The sequence below is a fragment of the Aptenodytes patagonicus genome, chromosome 18 (genome assembly GCF_965638725.1).
Source record: "Aptenodytes patagonicus chromosome 18, bAptPat1.pri.cur, whole genome shotgun sequence".
Taxonomy (NCBI): Eukaryota; Metazoa; Chordata; class Aves; order Sphenisciformes; family Spheniscidae; genus Aptenodytes; species Aptenodytes patagonicus.
The window spans coordinates 674,095-690,840 of record NC_134966.1 but is presented as its reverse complement, the minus strand read 5'-3'; the positions used below and the strand labels follow the sequence as shown (position 1 = coordinate 690,840).

General features: G+C 57.5%; 1 protein-coding gene across 1 annotated transcript; it reads left to right on the top strand.

Annotated features, from left to right (window-relative positions):
• The first annotated feature begins 820 nt into the window (after window positions 1-820).
• Window positions 821-4,511, top strand: LCNL1 (lipocalin like 1). Its single transcript, XM_076355141.1, has 7 exons — window positions 821-940; window positions 1,239-1,378; window positions 1,944-2,014; window positions 2,682-2,792; window positions 3,361-3,462; window positions 3,717-3,742; window positions 4,333-4,511. The coding sequence occupies exons 1-6, from the start codon at window positions 845-847 to the stop codon at window positions 3,740-3,742; spliced, it is 546 nt and encodes a 181-aa protein (XP_076211256.1). The 5' UTR covers window positions 821-844; the 3' UTR covers window positions 4,333-4,511.
• Window positions 4,512-16,746: the final 12,235 nt, after the last annotated feature.

Below are 16,746 nucleotides of genomic sequence, written 5' to 3'. Positions count from 1 at the left end.
CAGCATCCATCCCCCTCCACCTCTTGCAGAGCGGAGGCAGCCCCTGGTCCCCCCCCACTCCCACCCTGCCCTGGAGCAAGGGTCCCTCAGTGCCCAGCCAGGCATGGGGCTGTGAGGAAGCAGCACAGACCCTTTCAGGACTGTGACCCCAGGAGCCCGTCAGAGCCAGGGCAGAGGGGACAACACACCCTGGAAAGGAGGGGACACTCCCACAGTGACATGAACTCCATCCCCTGCCTGCCCTGCTCCGGGTGCATCCCGCTTTGCGGACCCTGAGTGCCCCAGATAGGGTGGGTGAGCCTGCGTGGGCACCACGGGGTCAGGTCATGCCGGTGGCACACAGATGCCTGGGTTTGGGCATGATCCCAGCAGCAGCCTTGGGGCAGATGCCAGCCTGGCCAGAGGGATGGGTCACCAAGTCCCTTCGTGACGGGTCACTGGATGATGGTGCCACCGTGGCCCATGCCGGGAAGGACCTCCCTGCTCCTCCCAGCAGCCCTCTGGCAGCCAGCTGGGAAACAAAAGCTCCCTTTGTTCTTTCACAAGTGACTAAAGAAACTGGGAAAATCCTAAATTTCAGTGTTGGTTCAACAGCTTCCGCAACCCCTTCCCAGGGCTTGCAGGCATTTCCCTTCTGCCGCAAGATGGGAGGCTGTTTACCCCAGGGTGACTCAGCCCTTCAAAACCACCGCCTTGCCCAAGCCAACACCCACAGCATTACCCGTGCAGCTCGGCACGCAGCAGCACCGGGGTGGGCGGAGGGCCAGGAGCACAGTGCTATAAAGCCGGCAGCCCTGGCACCACTCTCCATCCCGCTGGTGAAGCCAAAGGAGGCTGTGGTGAGATGAGGACCGTGGGGCTGAGCCTGGGGCTGGTCCTGCTCTGCTTGCTGCGCGCGGAGGCTGAGGACATCGGGGCTGCGGGGCTGGACAAAAGCCAGGTGATCTGCAGCATCCCAGGAAAGGGAAGGTGGGAGCATAGCCTCCAGTCACCAGGGTGGGGACTGGAGAGGTGTTTTGGTACTGGGGACAGCTGGGGACCCTGCAGCCACCGCTGGCTCTGCTGTCACACTCAGGCGAGGGCAATCACCCAGCTCCAGCGTAGGTGTCCCAAGCAGGGATTTCGGTGCCTGGAGGGGATGCAGGTGTCCCATGGCCTGAGGGTGTCCTGGCTCAGTCCCCGAGGAGGGGACAGCCCCTGCCTGCTCCTCCAGACTCACAGCCCACCCTCACTGCCAGATTGCAGGGAAATGGCACATCATTGCTCTGGCCTCCGACTCCGAGAGCTACCTCCGAAAGAAGGATGAGCTGAAGATGGCGATGGCCACCATCGCGGTCCTTGGGGAGGGCGACCTGAAGGTCTCCTTTGCCATTCCCACGTAAGTGCCAAGCACTTTTCTCCACAGGCTTCACTGACCGACCTCCTCCCTGGACCTTCACCAGTGGGTCTCCACCTAGATGCCTCCACCCAGCACCCACCAAAGACTTGGGCAGGGGATGAGGCAGGGCCACCAGCCCCGCGGTTTGAAACAGGGGCTCAGGAGAGCTGCATTGTGGGGACCCATTCACCAGGGCAGGCCAGGCAGGCTCAGGGCAGCACCAGCCAGGAGTGGTCCCACCAGAGGCTGAGGCACCCTGCTGCTCCCAGCAGGGATGCAGCAGGATGATAAGGGACCCTAAGATTAAAGCTTTCCCAGCAGGACCAGCCTCATCCCACCAGCTCAGAGCTTGTCACCCCACAGGGTGATCCTCGGGTGCCAGCACCCTGCCAACCCAGGCACCCGTTGCTCCAAGGGTGCCAGCTGTCCCCCACCTCTGGCCACACCATCTCATCCCTGAACAGCAAGTCCCATGTTTGGGGTAGTGACCCAGGAGCCAGTGTCCCCAGGAGAGGAGAAGGGGGGTCACTTCACCCCAGCTGGAGCATCCTTCACTGTTTTGCAGCCCAGAGGGATGTAAAAAATCAGAGTCGATCTACAAGCAAACAGGCATCCCGGGTGAATACTACAGCTCTGGTGAGTGGGGGCAGCCCGGCCCCCGGGACGAGGTGGAAGCACTTCCCATCATCCCTGTCTGAAGCAGCTGGTTGTCCCTGGGGACATGGCCCTCAGGGGTGCCTGTCTGCCTCTCCTGATGTCCTGGGGGGGGACATCCCTCTGCAGCTCGTTGTCAGCTGTGCCGCAGGGCTGGTCTGTGCCAGGGCTAGTGACCATCCAGTGTGGTGGACCCCCCGCTCCCTCCCTCTAGGAAGCTGCTCTGGGATAAGACAGACACTTTCAGACCAAGCTTAAACCCTGGGGCAGAGCAGGTTCATTCTGCAATGGGGCTGTGGACGGATGTTCCCAAGGGATGAAGCAAGAGTGTTTTCCCACCATTCCCAGCCCAAGTGTTAGCCTGACGCTGGCCGGGCTACTCCACTGTCTGCAGTGGCCATCCCCAGACCCTCCTGTGTTCACCTTCCCGTCCCTCTGCTCTGCTGTGATCTGTGGGCTCCCCCAGGCTTTCAGAGGAGCCTTAGCAAGAGGAAAAACCAGGAGGGGGAGACCCAGAAGAAAGACGGGCTGGGTGGTCCTGGCCCTTGGCATCCTGCATGGGGCTTCACACTCTTACAGCCCTTTTGCAGTGTGGGAGCTCTCAGGGGGAGGTAATTAATTTTTCGCTTTCCTCCACATCCTTTTGCAGAGAGAGGCAATAAAACGGTGCAGGTGGTGGATACTGACGGCAAGACGTATGCAGTTATCTTTGCCTCCAGAGTGAAGGATGGGAGGACCTTGCACATGCTGAGGCTCTACAGTGCGTAGCCAGTGGCAGTCTGACCGGGGTGAAGAGCTGGGATGTGTCGGGGTGCTTCACAGTGTCCCAAGAGGCCAGGATTCAGGATGCCTGCGGGACAGACCCCCTCCTCACCACTGCCCTCCTGCCCTGGGTGGGGTACAGGAGCGGCGCTGGGGCTGCTGTGTGTCCCCTGTGCAGCAGGGGAAGGGACAGTGATTTGGGGCTGGCAGGGGCAGCTGGGGCTCAGGCTTCTGCACTGTGCTGGGAGTCCATGGCCTTGGGTAAGTCACTTGGTGAAATGGGGCGAAGAGTGGGGGTCCTGCTGCAACGCGGGGACAGAAACGGTTGGGATGGGAACCAAGAGAGAAGACACTGTGCTGGTGCCAGGACCTCCACTTCGTCTTGTCCCCTGGGAGGGGTGTCTCATGTGCCTGGCCACCACCACTCTCCAGAACCTCCGCCACTGCCTCCAGCCTTCTCCCAGAGACCATCATCCATCCCATCCTCGCCTGGGCGCACTCACCAGCTGCCCAGGAGATGCAGGGACAGGCCACTGCCTGGAGCTAACTCGTGTCTTTGCCTTTAGGCAGAACCCGGGAAGTGAGCCCCAAAATCACAGCGCTGTTCAAGAAGATTGCGAGGGAGAAGAGCTTCACCGATGAGATGATCAAGATACTGTCCAGCCAGGGTGAGCACTGCGTCAGGCTGGCTCGGTCGATACCGGGAGCCAGGACATGCTGGCAGGGACCAGTTCGGCCCATCACTGCCACCACTTTGTGGTCTGAGCTGGCAGGAGAAAGTGCTGGTAGCAAGAGGCACTCTGGCTTGGCATGTTGTGGCTTTCGCCTTGCTCAAGTTCATTCCTGGGTTGTCTATTTTGGGTGCTAAATGGGACTAGCCAGACCACAGCCCTGGACTCAGCCTTTCTCTTTATTTTCACAGAGGAATGCAGCCTTGATGAAGCGTAGGTGAGTTGCTGCAGTGCAACACAATGTTTGCAATGTCCTCAGCTGGAAATTGCTCCCCTTGGTGCCCCAGCAAAGGCCATCATGAACTCTTTGAATTACTCTGGTGGCCGAGTTTTCAAACCTGGGCTGGAGCTGGCACCCAGGTAGGACCGTTCCCTTTGGAGCTGCTCTGCAGCAAGGGACCCCCAGGGTGCAGCTGCCTGGCGGTGAGCAAGGGCACTTGAACCGAAACTACCGGTTCAGTGGAGAAACAGCTGCAGAGCTCATCCAGCAGTGAGGGCCAGGACACCGGCTCTTGCCAAAGGGACCCTGGGGTTGTGGACCGGCAAAACTGGCCAGAGGTTGGGTTGGTGTCTGACCATGCAAAACATGTTTGTTGTTGGCCCACCCTGGCATGGGATTTCCCACCACACCAATACACATTCAGTTGTAGAGGTTAGCTAGAAATCCATTGCTGGAGATGGCTCACCCTACAGAGCTGGGGAGAACTGGAAGAGAACGCACTGATCCTGATGGAGAGCCCTGCTTGGCCCTCTCCGTTGGCCTCCTCACCTCAAATACGCAGCCCACCTCTCCCGGCTGTTTTCTAGGAGGTGCGGGCTGGCTGGCGGATGCTCCTGCTGAGCGATGCAAGACCCACACTCTGAAGCTCCAGGCTGCTGCTCCACCATCCCTCTTCCAAGCTCGGTAGTCAAGGCTCTGACACATCCCCTGTTCCTCCAGCGCACAGTCCCTCCTTTTTGCCAAATAAACAGAAACTCACCCCGGAGCTTGGTGTAGCTGTCTGGGGAGAATCTGGGTTTCCTCAGGCGTGTGGTCCCTTCTGTTGTCCTCCCGGGGTCTGTGGATGGTAGGCAGCCAGGGGCAATCCTGGGCTGAGCTCAGGGCAGTTTCGGAGCACACCAGGATTGTCCCTCTTGGGTGCCTCCCACAGGGCAGGACCACGGCCAGGCAGAGCTGAGGCAAGGGGTGCAGTGAGGCTGGAAATCCTGTGGGCACGAGGGGCTGGGTAGAGAAAGGCCATGGGACTTGGCCACAGAGATTGAGGCTGGAGTTTGGAGGGCTGCAACCACTGCCATCATCCAACTTGCCTTCTCTCCGCTCGCCCTGCTGCGATTGCGGCCCTCTGCTCCCCAGGAGTCCTGCTCGTCCACCAACTCAGGCTGGGCCAAGGCAGGGGCAAGACTCAGCTTTGGGACCTCTCAGCCCCGTGGTGCTGCAGGGCTGGTGGAAGGTGGGTGCCTGAATACTCCGGGCCCAAACCCGGAGAGCTGGTGCGGGGCTGCTCATGGTCTCTGCCCCTGGGCACTGCGCAGAGAAAGCCCCCACTGGAGTCAGATTATCTGGTGGTGGTGGACATCTGCCTCCAGAGACTGTCTTCCTTTGAATTTATATTTTTGAAATCCCACTCCTTCCTTCCCTTCCTGCTCTGTTCAGCTCCTCAAATCCACCTGGGAGAAACCACAGCCTGCCCAGGGTAACCTGTGTCCCCAGCGAAGCCCTGCCACCTCACGCATGCTGATCTCCAGGGCTCGGGCAGTGCTCACAGGCACTGAGGTCTGGCAGGGTATGAAGCAGCTTGTGCCTCTCCTGGAAAAGGAAGTTCCTCCAAAATCCTCTGTGCTGACCTCTCCACCCCGCCGATCCCTGGCCAGCCTGGCTGGTCACCCAGGTGTTCGTTTCAGCCCGGGATCTGCCGTGCTGCTGCGTGATGCTAGCAGGTACCGCTGAAAGGTGTCGTCCCAGCAGCTGAGCACCTCGGGATGTTCCGTCCTCCTCACATGGACCGGGAAGATACATTTGGGAAACTGCCTCTCCTGATCTTGAGGATCACGAGAGCTGGACATGTGCCAGCAGCAGCAGGACAAGGGACCTCACTGGGACTTCCCAACCCAGCGTCATCTCCACCCTCTTTGGAAGGAGTCCAGAGCTTCCCGCAGGAATTCTCCCCGGCAGTTTGGACTGGAACAGTTCAGCATTTGCTGTGCTCTCAAGAGCGCCAGGCCCACACACAGCTTTGCCTTGAGGCTTGTTTTTGGTACATGTATTGATGTAGATGAAAACATCCCGCTGCCAGCAACGCCCTTCGCCAAGGGCTTTGTGTGACGGGGAGTCCCGGTGTCTCCACATGGTGTTCCAGCCAAATATTTCCTTCCTGCCGTGTGCAGGCATCACCCTGCCAGACAGCGGTGAGATCATTTCTCTTTGCCACCGGCATTTTCCACTCCTCCTTTTGTCTGTTTTCTCCCCGTGCCCTGGAGCAGGATGTACACAGGCTGCAATTTCAGATCTTTTCTGGGTGTGAGTCCCCTCCATGCAAGGCAGGTGAGGGGTCCCCACCGCAGCCCCCCACGATCCCTCAGCCCTCCCATCAAGCCTGTCCCTGTACCTGCTGCTCATGCAACGCTCATCAGACCACGCAGCCCCTCTGCCAGCACCCTGCCTTCAACAATAGGCAGGTACAAGGGCAAGGAGAAGCATGCAGGGACAGGGTGAAAAGAGGGTTGTACCTGCCCCGCTTTATCCCCCCAGCAAACCTGGCCAGATGTCACTGTATGTTTAATGACGTGGGACTTTTCTTCCCTGAATGTTTCTAAGGGCTTCCTGGGGTGGGGCACCTTCTCAGCACTGGTGGCATCCTGCAGCGAGGAGCTTCACTGCCCATTTCTGCACTCCCTTTCGCTTGTTGCAGTGGTTTCACCTGCAGCTCCTTGGCCGGGCGCTGTGGGAGCACACTGGCGAGGCGGACTGGCAAGGACCAGGTTGGTGCAGCAGTGATCAGCCCAGGCACTCACATCCCAACCGGCTGCTAGAGAGAGCAGAGGGGTGTTGGGGCAACAGAGATGCTAGACCAGCCTTTGATGTGTGAGGAGCAATTTGGCCACTCACAGCCAACGGCTGCAGTGCTTACTGGTGATGTGAGACTATCTTCTCTATTCGTCCTCTTCATGCTGTTCCAGATCTTTAACAAGTCTCCTTGCTCTCCCAGCTGTGCCTCACAACCTTCTCTCTCTCTCTCCCCTGCTTAGTCCATGTCCCTGCTGGGGCTGGCTGACCAGACCTGGACCTCCACCCATCCAAGAAGGTGTGGGTACAGCCTGGATTTACACGGTGCCTTGTCCTGTTTTCCGATCTTCTCCTAACTTCTCCTCATGCTGCATCTGCCACCTTTGGCACCTGCTGCATGTGGATGAGGTGTTTTACAAGACATCTGTTGGCACAGTGAGCTCCCTGGGTGATCTTTCTCCCTTTTTCTCTCTTTCAGCCTCTCATTTATCCAAGTGAGGATCTTCTTCCCTAGCGTCTGGCAGCTTGTCCCCTGCAAGCTTTGATGAAGACACTTCCCAGCTGACCGCGGAATGTCCAACACTCATATCTTGTTGACTCATCCAGAAACTGTATTTCTGAGGTGTGATTTTCCTGTGCAAAAGTTGGATTCAGTCTCCCCTGTGACATAATTTGTCCGTACATCAACTGGGTCTGCCATTTATTAGAGATTTTGTGAGTATCTGCCCGCTCTGCATAGTAGATCTACTTGTCTGTAGTCTCCTTACCTCTGACAACCTGTTTAAAAACCAGCATATTTGCTTCTTCTAGTCTTCTGGTGAAAACTAGAGGTAGCAAAGGTGAGTCTATGCAGCAGATGACATACGGCAGTGAAAAGTTTGAGTTTCATACCTGATTTACTTCACCTGGAAATGTGATCTCCTCTGTCTTCCTACTCATAGAATCATAGAATGGTTTGGGCTGGAGGGGACCTTTAAAGGTCACCTAGTCCAACCCCCCTGCCGTGGGCAGGGGCATCTTCAACTAGATCAGGTTGCTCAGAGCCCCGTCCAACCTGACCTTGAATGTTGCCAGGGATGGGGCATCCACCACCTCTCTGGGCAACCTGGGCCAGTGCTTCACCACCCTCAGCGTAAAAAATTTCTTCCTTATATCTAGTCTAAATCGACCCCCCTTTAGTTTAAAGCCATTCCCCCTTGTCCTGTTGCAACAGGCCCTGCTAAAAAGTTTGCCGCCATCTTTTTTATAAGCCCCCTTTAAGTACTGATAGGCTGCAAGAAGGTCTCCCCGAAGCCTTCTCTTCTCTAGGCTGAACAACCCCACCTCTCTCAGCCTTTCTTCACAGGAGAGGTGTTCCATCCCCCTGATCATTTTTGTGGCCCTCCTCTGGACCCGCGCCAACAGGTCCGTGTCTTTCCTGTGCTGAGGGCTCCAGAGCTGGAGGCAGTGCTCCAGGGGGGGTCTCACCAGAGCAGAGCAGGCGGGCAGAATCATCTCCCTCGACCTGCTGGCCACGCTTCTTGTGATGCAGCCCAGGATACGATTGGCCTTCTGGGCCAAGTCCCAGGAACCAGCCAGGTTGAGGTTGGAAGGCACCTCTGGAGGTCATCTGGGCCAAGCCCTCTGCTCAAGCAGGGCCACCCAGAGCTAGTTGCCCAGGTCCGTGTCCCGGGCAATGGACCATGTCCATCACCGTAGCCCCTCTCCAAACCAGACTGACCCCACAGGCCTCAGGAGGTGCTAGAGACACCATCCAGCTGGCGTGGCCCAAGGCAATGGCTGACGTCCATCGCCGTAGCCCCTCTCCCACCAGACTGACCCCGTAGGCCTTAGGGCCCAGTGGAGCTGAGAGGAAAAGGTGGGCCGAGCACCAGGAAAAGGGGGAGAAAGCAGCACACGTGGGGATAACGATGCCAGCCGCATTGTTAATAATACTTAGACTCTTTCTGTCATTTTCGTGTCTTTATTTTCTGGGAGAGCTAGGTTTTCGAGTACTGAGCAGACCCTGTGGGGGTCGGCGCACGGCCCCGCTGCTGGCCCGGCCCTCCTTTCGCCAGCTGCCGGGGCCGCCCTCTAGCATCACCGGCGGGGTGGCTTCCTGGCGGGTGCGGCAGAGTCCTCGGAGCTGCTAGCCTTCCTCTTCAGAGGGCGCCGGGGCCCCCGACGTGAGCAGCCCCTGGCCTGGCTGGGAGCAGAGGCACCTGCCGCAGCCTCCCCCGGCTCCTTGTGCAGCTCTTCTTGCTCCCCTGGGATGGGAGCGGGGACGGAGGGGGGGCAGCTGGGACCCCCCCGAAGAGCAGCGGTCGAGGTGCCCGGGAGTTCGCCTGCGTCCGCTGCCGCAGCGCTGCTGGAGGGGGCTGGTCCGGGCGCAGGAGTCCCCTCTCGGGAGGCAGCGGAGCTGGTGCTGGCCACGGGGCTGAGCTCCTGTCCCCCTCGGGAGGCAGCGGGGCTGAGCTCCTGTCCCCCTCGGGAGGCAGCGGAGCTGGTGCTGGCCACGGGGCTGAGCTCCTGTCCCCCTCGGGAGGCAGCGGAGCTGGTGCTGGCCACGGGGCTGAGCTCCTGTCCCCCTCGGGAGGCAGCGGTGCTGGTGCTGGCCACGGGGCTGCGGTCCCGTCCTCCTCGGCAGGCAACCCAGCTGGTGCTGGCCAAGGGGCTGCGGTCCCGTCCTCCTCGGGAGGCAGCGGGGCTGGTGCTGGCCAAGGGGCTGCGGTCCCGTCCCCCTCGGGAGGCAGCGGAGCTGGTGCTGGCCACGGGGCTGCGGTCCCCTCCCCCTCGGCAGTCAACCCAGCTGGTGCTGGTCACAAGGCGGCCCTCTCCTCTCCCTTGGAAGCCAGTGGTGGTGGTTCTGGTCATGAGGTTGCCCTCCCGTCTCTCTTGGTAGGCAGCCCAGCTTGTGCTGGCCACAGGGCTGCCCTCCCGCCACCTCATGAAGACTGCGGAGCAGATGACGCCCCCGGGGTTGCCCTCTGACTGCCTGGCAGCACGGATGCCGTCGCGGAGCTGGAGGTGGTAGGCTGCCCTCCTGCACCGTTCCACGGTGGACCGAATGAGTCCTCGCACGAACGCTGTCGTGCGGCTTCCGAGGTCGGCCTGCAGCGACTCGACCAGGTCCTCTTCCTGCAGGCCCATGACGGGCAGGACATTCCGGATCATGTGTTCCAGCATGAGCACCCGAGAATGCTCTTCCCCAAAGATGCGCCCCAGCTCCTGACGCAGCCAGGGCCGCAGGAGCTGGAAGAGACCTGGGTGGTTCCGGAAAAGGCTCCCCCAGGCCCAGGGGGGAAGGCCGCCCACGAACCCTGGATCCGGATTCCATGGTTGGTGTTCCCTGGGTGCTCTTGGCACTGGCAGTCCGTAAGCTCCCTCCTCTTGGGCGCTGCCCAGCGATGCCGCAGGCGGTCTTATGGGGAACTCTTCAAATTCGTCCCCCCGCAGCGAGTGCCGGATGGAAGTCACCCTCCTCTTGCAGAGGGGGCACTCGGGCTTGGTCTCTGCCCACCGCCGGATACAGTTGAAACAGAAGCGGTGGAGGCACGGCATGGTACAGGCTGCGTTGTCCCAGGTGTCGAGGCATATCGGGCAGCGGTCCTCCCAGGCCGTGGCCATGCTCAGCACGCGCTGCGGTGGGCTGGGGAGAGCTGGTGGGGATGGCCGACTCCTCCTCTCCGACGCTGCAGCGGCGGGTGTCCCGCTAGAAGAGGAAGAGGGGCCACGGTCACTGGCTGGCCCGGGGAGGGGTGGAAGAGAAGGCCAGGTCCCTCAAGAAGGAAACCCACCCAGCTCCCCAGGGTGAAGTCTGCCCGCACAGCTCACCTCTGCTGCGGCGAGCGCGCCTCCTGGGTGCCCCGGCTGCCTGAACCAGGCAGGGCCAGGGAAAAACCTGCAGTGGCTCCGGGGATGGGCGCTGAGAGCTGCAGCCACCAGTTGCCAGGGCACAAGCCCAGCACCGAGCCACAGGCTTGCTCCACACTCCAAGCCTCGCCGAAATGCTCAGCTGGAGTGAAGGCACGAGCCGGCTGGGAGAGGCTGGGCGCCCGACTATAAGCAGCGAGGGCCGCGATGTCACAGTGCATGGCTGGGGGACGTCACAGTCCACCGCTGGGGGATGTCACCATAGGCCATCCTCGCCTGCAGCGCTCGCCCCAGCAGCCCTGCAGCCCTGGCACACGCCTCGGGGCTTACCACAGTGCCACTTCCCGCTCCGTCCCCCACGTCTTCTGTCGTGTGCTCGGCATCGGCGCTTCAAGCCAGGCACCGAGGCCTTGGCCGTGTCTTCCCAGGGCCCCGTCACGTCGCTCTGGCCTGAGGTGGCACACGTCTCCAGGCACAGCAGCAAGAGGGTTCCTGGGGAGCCCAGCACAAGAAGAAGGAGGCCAGAACACAGCGCTCTAGGTGTGGCCTCACCCCTGCTGAGTGACTTGGAGGATCACCTCCCTCGACCTACTGGCTGTCTAATGCAGCCCAGGTTGCCGTTAGCCCTCTTTGCAGCAGGGGCGCATTGGTGGCTCATGTTCAACTTGGGGTCCCCCAGGTCCTTTTCTGCCAAGCTGCTTTCTAGCTGGGGAGTTCCCAGCATATATAGAATCACAGAATCACAGAATAGTTTGGGCTGGAGGGGACCTTTAAAGGTCACCTAGTCCAACCCCCCTGCCGTGGGCAGGGGCATCTTCAACTAGATCAGGTTGCTCAGAGCCCCGTCCAACCTGACCTTGAATGTTGCCAGGGATGGGGCATCCACCACCTCTCTGGGCAACCTGGATTGCACTTCTGTATTGGTAGGACAGACCTTTTCAAGTGTTTGCAAAAGAGATCGTCTAGCCTGGGGCTCCACCAAAGCTCCTCCTCACCCAAGGCAGATGCAGACTTTCTTCACTTTTCTATCAGCTTATTTTCTTTGAACACTCACTCTGAATTTAACTGGCTACCAGCCAAACATTTTCTAGCATTAAATCCCTGCTCCTGGTTCCTTTGAAGAACAGAATATATGTAAGTGCAGATGTCATTCCTCAGAGTAGAGGAGCAAGGGGACAAATTCTGGTGTCTTCATTGTTTGTCTTATTTTGTTGCCAGTTAACTTACCAGCAGTCATTGTACTGTCCTTATGTGGATGCAGCTTCAGCAAGTTTAAGAACATTTATCTTATTTCTGAACAGCTTCTTTAAATTGATTTAATTGTGCTGGCTTCCATTTAGGCTTTCCCTTTGTAACGTTGTATACAGTTTGTACTTGCTAATATCAGCTTAAGCCTCAGAGTGAAGCTAAACTGGTCTTTCCAGACAATCTCTGTGCCATATGTGATATTTAATCCTCTTGACTTTCTGTTTCCCCCTTTTAAAAATAAAATGCAACTGTATCGGACCATCTCTGGTTCTAAGCACAGCACTGGCTGTCACGAGAACGGCATTTTGATTTGAGCCTGTGTGCCAGGCTGTGCTTGCTGCTCAGGACCTGTGGGCTCTTGGCCATCCCAGAAACCTGAGCCCATGGGTGCCCATCCAACCTGCCTGGAGCAACCACGTGTTAGATCCTCCTGGATGTCCCTTTGCATGTGACAGACGCTGGCACCACCGTCACCAGCTGGTGGTACGGTCACCGCAGCAGGAGTCACTCCAATGACATGCAGTCATCAGCTGCCGTTCAGAGAGGCCACAGCAGCCCCCAGAATGGGGTAGCACAAACATCCTGATGTTCAGCCAAGGCAAATGCAAAGTCCTGCCACTGGGCTGGGCTAACCCCGTGCAAGTGGGCAGACTGGGCCCGCAGGGAAATGGCAGCATTGCAGGAAAAGCCCTGCGTGTCCAGCGGGCAACAATCGGTCAGCAGAGTGCCTTTGCAGCAAAGGCAGCCAGGTGCATCCCGGTCTGGGTTAGCGAAGGGCAGGCATCAGCTCGAGGGAGCACTTGTGAGACTGCATTGGGAGAGCTGCGTCCAGTTTAGGGCTCCCCAGTACAAGAAAGGTCCTGACAAACCGCAGAGAGCCCACATGAAGCTAGTTAGGGTATCCTGGTTTCGGCTGGGATAGAGTTAATTTTCTTCCTAGTAGCTGGCACAGTGCTGTGTTTTGGATTTAGGATGAGAATAATGTTGATAACACACCGATGTTTTAGTTGTTGCTGAGCAGTGCTTACACTAGTCAAGGACTTTTCAGCTTCTCATGCCCTGCCAGCGAGAAGCTGGGAGGGCGCATAGCCAGGACAGCTGACCCCAACTGGCCAAGGGGATATTCCATACCATACGATGTCATGCTCAGTACATAAACTGGGGGGAGTTAGCTGGCGGGGCAGCGATCGCTGCTCGGGAACTGGCTGGGCATCGGTCGGCGCGTGGGGAGTGGTTACATAATTTTTCTTCTTTCCCTGGGTTTTTTGTCTCTCTCTCTCTCTCTCTCGTTGTTTTACTTTCCATTACAATTTTTTAAATTATTTATTATTATTATATTTCAAGTATTAAACTGTTGTTATCTCAACCCACAAGTTTTCTCACTTCTACTCTTCCGATTCTCTCCCCCATCCCACTGAGGGGCGGGGAGGGTGAGCAAGCAGCTGCGTGGTGCTCAGTTGCTGGCTGGGTTTAAATCGCATCACAGGGCCTGGAGCACAACATGTACGAGGAGAGACAGAGAGGCCGGCTGGTCCAGCCTTCAGCAGAGAAGACCAAGGAGACATCTGGCTGCTGTCTCCAGCTGCCTCAGGGGAGGATCTGGAGAAGACGCAGACAGACTCTTCCCGGAGTGCTCAGTGGTAGGATGAAGGGCAACGGGCAGGAGCTGCAACATGGCAAATTCAAAAGGAGAAAGTTCTTCATCATGAAGGTGGTCCTGCACTAGAGCACGTCCAGAAACGTGGTTGAGTACCTCCCCATCCTTGGAGGTATCCAAACGGAGGTGGACAAGTCCCTGAGCAACCTGATCTAACTTTAAAGCTGGCCCTGCTCTGAGCAGGAGCAGGACCAGAGACCAAAGACCCCTGAGGTGCTTTCCAACTGAAATCCTCCTGTGGCTTTCCTGAAGGGAAACTTCCTTTCTGGATTCCTAAATTTCTCAGAGGTGGAAGGTCTCCAAGCAGTGGTTCAGAGAAGCAACATACCTTACACTTGCTAAAGACCCTCAAGTCACTTTTAAATCTAGATGAGCTTGCCTAGAAGAAACCAAGGTTATCCAGCAAAGCCAGGAGGTACATTCTCGGTTACAAAAGTGGGGAAAACAAGCTGGAAAAGGAAAGCACGGGCTGAAGAACCAAACTGGCATATTCCTGGACTCAGGCTCTTGCTTAAGGGTGTCTCTGAGCCACTTTGGCTGCAGAGCCCGCCATGCTACTCCAGCTCCACTGCAGGACCACCCCTCTGGGTATCTCTAGCTGCTAAGAAGTTCAAAGACAACTTCAGACCTGCCCCCCAGTCCTGGGCCCTGGAGGTCTGGGGCCCTCTTTATAGGGATGCTGCTGGAGCACCCCTCAGGGGGATGTCCACAGTCAGGCACTGAGCACAGGACTCAGCACACTGTATTCCCTCGCAGTGCGCTTCCCTGCTCCCACAACATCCCAAAGCACCGTGCCCGAGGGGCTGTGCGGAGCAATTATGGACTCTGCTGTAACAGGGGATCTTTTCCCTGTTTCCAGGGATTCTTTTCCAGGTGCCTCCCAGGAGTATATTGAAATCACCCTGGTGTCCCAAACCGCTGGTGCTGCCAGACACACCTGGTGTGAAGAGAGAAAACATCTTCTCAAGGTAAGCCATGCAGGCACTGGGTCACCAGTGTCCCCGACATCTGTGCGGGGTGAGTGCTTGAGAGCAGGACAGCTGTAGGATCAAGAAGGGAAGGAGTCAGCCCCATGCCAGGGTCCTGCGAGGCCAGCTCTGCCCTGCTCTGCTCTGTGCCCCTCTCCCATGACCAGCAGACGTGGTATCCTTGCTGCCCCTCTCATGGCCCAGCAGCCAGATGAGTACCTGGTGCCTGGTACACGTCTCAAAGTACACAGCACTGCAGCTCACCTGCTCGCAGCATGGCAGGAGCCCTGCCCCTACTGCAAACACGGCGCTGCCCAGCTGCAGAAGTGTCCCTCATTCACCTGTGCCACAGCCTGCTTCCCATCGGTGTTCCCGGTCTGCCCAGGATGCGGCTCTACACACCCAGCGAGACCATGATGTTGGCCTGTGCTTCGTGCAGAGCAGCACCCATCAGCTGCTCTGAAGTCTCGAGCTCACATGTCTCATATTAGATTTGATTGCAAATCAAATGGAATTTAATTAGCAGAAAGGCAAACAGACACTTCCAATGACTGGCTGATCATCCAGCTAATGACTATCAAATCAGCAGGTGTAATTGCAAACCCCTACAGTTATCGGAAAATGAAATGAAGATGCGACTCGCATCCCAGTCGCACAACGCCTTTGACATCTCCTCCTTCCCTGGCTCACGGGCTGGAGGGCACTGCTGGGGGACACACACAGCCTGCCGTGCCTCACCCCTCCTGTGCCCTCCACCTCCCAGTGAGGCAACTGGTGCCAGAGAAGCCAAGCTGGTTTTCTGGTAGCCCAGACCGTGGCCGTGCCCTGGGGATACCAGATCCTTGGTATGCCCCTGGTTCTGGGGAGGCCATGGGGCACAGGGAGAGAGCTGGGTGTGCCCTCTCCAGGGGCCTTGCACTGGATTTGTCTGTGTGCCATCTTCCAGGTGAACCAGGCATGTAGTTTTCCACCTCTGCTTCATTAAACCAATGCAAAGGCTCTGTGGACACCTACTTATACTTAGAACAGGTTTATTTCAGGTAAAGGAAAAAGTTTTCAGTGGTGACAAAGAGATTTAGGAACCAAAACCCCTCCTGCCTTTGCCCCATGATGTGAGCACTTTAGGCCCCAAACCTCCTGAGAAGGCACCACGTGAGACCTCGGCTCCTTGTCCAAACCCTGGTGCATTAGATCTAAGGAGATGATTCCTGGGTCAAAGTCTTTTTTGAAATTGGGTCTAAGCTGCTAGCTCTTGCAGACTTGCCCATGCCAGGGTTTACCCACAGCAGCGTGCTCGAGCGAAGGGCTCTGCTCCCCAATACCGCAGCCATCTCCCTGCTTGGCTTTGCTTCTCTGGGCTGACCACATCGCGTCGTGTCCTCTCCGATGGACTTTCCCCTCTCCAGGCGTCCTGGCAGTCTGCCTCAGCTTCGTCCTCCTCGAGTGGGCTCCCTGCTCCCTGTGTACCACCCAGCAAGGTCTCACTAATGTACCACAGCATCAGTATTTTCCCACATGGACTGGAAACCTTTCCGCTGTCCCCATGGCCAGTTTGGCATCCTGTGCCACACTCACGACTCATGACTACCCTGGGCTGACCAGACCACTGGGTCTCCAGCTGAGGACCCTGTAGGCAGGCAGACTGCTCCATAGTCCCAGAGCTCCTGTGCCCACCTAGTTTTCTTTCTTTTTCTTTCCCCTAAAGCCTTGCAAATGCCTGGTGCTGGATTCCTCCTCTCCCAATGGACATAGCCCCGTCACGAAGATGTTTTGCACCCTCACAGCAGGAGAAGCAGCATTCATTCTTCCTGAATTCAGGTGCAGCCATGCTGCCCTCCTGCAGCCCTGCTGACATGCAGCAAACCTCTGAAGACTCTCCTCCCCCCTTGATGCTGCTGTCCCCATGCCCTCATGTTGTCACCAGCTACCCTACCTTTGCCATAAATTGTCATTGTCGTCCTGGAAAACTGGGAGTGGGCAATATCTGAATTCAGGGCACTGAACTGAGAAGCACTGCGGGCCTGCCTGTCCCTCAACTACATGGCTGAAAGGCATATATTAATCTCATAACACTGCAAGCAATTTTCACAGTCTCCCTGCACTCCATCTTTCAGTGCAGACTTTGCTTACCGCTTTTCAGGCTCTTTTCTTTCCTTGCAGACTTTCAACTGTTTCCAAATATCCTCCTCGGCGTATACACATTGCTCGTTTGCTACGGGAGAAGCCCTGCTCCTCCAGCCTCTGCTTTGTGCTTGAGAGAGAGTTTTTAGCTGGGTTTTGCACCTTTGCTTTCATGAAATCCCAGCTTTTTTATGCATTTGCATGCTTGACTTCCCAAATCTGCCCAGCTGCAGTAACCAGCTCTCCTCACTTGTCCTGATTTGTGCTTGTTCACAGCCACAGCCACCAATCTGCTCCTATTGATCTTCCCATTTACGCAAAATGGCATTGACTCATGCCTACTCTAGCTGAAGTTATTTTCTCAGATAGCT